We start from the raw sequence: 1,793 nt of genomic DNA, 5'->3' as shown, positions 1-1,793 counted from the left end.
CCTGTAGGTCTGCAGAACTCTTCGTGGAATGAGAAGCTGTGGGACTTTCCTGCATTTTAGTGCTCACGTAAGATGCTGAGGTGAAGAAAGGAGAATAGATTTGTTTTCAGCAGCTTCTGAAAATTCATGTTATTATCCACCTGACTCTAAACTTTCCCTGCCAACTACATATGTGTCTATTGGTAATAGCTGTGACGATGAATATTTGACATAAAATAAATTACACAGTAGAATAGGTTGCAGGTCTTATATAAGCGTATAGGGATCCTATTGGCCCTGAAGCAAGGAGCAAATGTAGAAACACCCCCACCCACGTCCCCTCTAACTGGCATCTTTCCCAGCGACCCCTGAGGATCCGGGGCTGCTCAGCGCATTTATGCTTCTCATGCCAGAGGTGAGCAGCAAGTCAACAGCCCGCATCCTGGCAGGGACAGCTGGTCTACAGTAGGGCAGGGCTGAGATATCACAATGAGGAAGGAAGAGTATGTTTAACTCTTTATACATCCGCTGGGATAGTATTGAAACGGGTCAATTTAGACAACATTTAGACAAGGGAAAACCTGAACATATAAATTTGAGTCTCTGCCTTTCATATATGACATTTTCCCCCCTATTTCGAAAAGTCCTTCTAATTGAGAGACTGAATGTGTAACTGAAGAACCACGGATGAGTACAGAGAGGTTCCCCAGGGAAAACTGCTATATGGAGAGGAAACCCCAGACCCTTGGAGGAAAGCAGCCCTTAACTACCATCTGCACCTGCTCCTGGGGCTGAAACATACACTTGTATGTCCTGAGTGCCCCCTGCATCCCCCCTCCTGTCTCCCTGCAAGGAGGTTTGTGTCTGGGCTCACACTGACTCCCCCTCACCGTGTATCCTTCGCACAGTAATACACGGCCGTGTCCTCAGATCTCAGGCTGTTCATTTGAAGATACAGCGTGTTCTTGGAGTTGTCTCTGGAGATGGTGAATCGGCCCTTCACAGAGTCTGCATAGTTTGTGTTACCACCACTACTACTAATAGCTGAGACCCACTCCAGCCCCTTCCCTGGAGCCTGGCGGACCCAGCTCATGCCATAGCTACTGAAGGTGAATCCAGACGCTGCACAGGAGAGTCGCAGAGACCCCCCAGGCTGCACCAAGCCTCCCCCAGACTCCACCAGCTGCACCTCACACTGGACACCTGCAAACACAGAGACATCCTGGTCAGGAGACTGTCACACATCCACTGATTCCCTCACTCATATCCACTCACATCCTCAGTGTCTCTTGCTCTCCATAAATTACCTTGTAAAATAGCCACAAGGACAACCCAGCTCAGCCCAAAGTCCATGGTGAGTGTTCTGTCCTGAAGCCCGAATGGGAGCACGTGGGAATCCGGGGCTGGAGCTCCTCTCCCAGAGCTGCAGGGTCAGGGCTGGGGCTGCTTTATATCAGCAGAGGAAGGACCCTATTTGCATGACCTTCTAGTATATAGGAGGCTATGTCATTGAACGTCCTCAGAAAGGGCAGGGTCACAGTGTGATTGTCACAGTAAACACTTAGGAGCCATATGTCATTTTACATATGCACGCACATCCCGTGATGTAGTTGCCATTGTTACCCTCATATTAGAGGTGTAAACTACACCCAGAGGAATGGAGGGTGTGAGTAGTGTCCAAGGAGAAACATGGGGTGACCGTTAGATCCAGCATCTGCACCTGAGCTCTGGGCCAGGCTGCTCCCTGGAACCTACTACAGGACAGAGTTGGAGTTGCCAGGTGAGGTTTGCAGATCCCCCTCCTGTAATGAGGT

At 49.7% G+C, this 1,793-nt stretch overlaps 1 gene segment (V, D, J or C); it reads right to left on the bottom strand.

Annotated features, from left to right (window-relative positions):
• Positions 1-861: 861 nt before the first annotated feature.
• On the bottom strand, positions 862-1,402 carry LOC112400375 (immunoglobulin heavy variable 3-23-like). The segment is given in 2 exon segments: positions 862-1,182; positions 1,287-1,402. Coding segments are annotated over 2 exon segments (363 nt in total).
• Positions 1,403-1,793: the final 391 nt, after the last annotated feature.

Source organism: Neophocaena asiaeorientalis, unplaced genomic scaffold (genome assembly GCF_003031525.2).
Source record: "Neophocaena asiaeorientalis asiaeorientalis breed wild unplaced genomic scaffold, Neophocaena_asiaeorientalis_V1.1 scaffold2346, whole genome shotgun sequence".
NCBI lineage: Eukaryota > Metazoa > Chordata > Mammalia > Artiodactyla > Phocoenidae > Neophocaena > Neophocaena asiaeorientalis.
The sequence above is the reverse complement of the archived record's forward strand: the minus strand, read 5'-3'. Positions and strand labels throughout refer to the sequence as shown.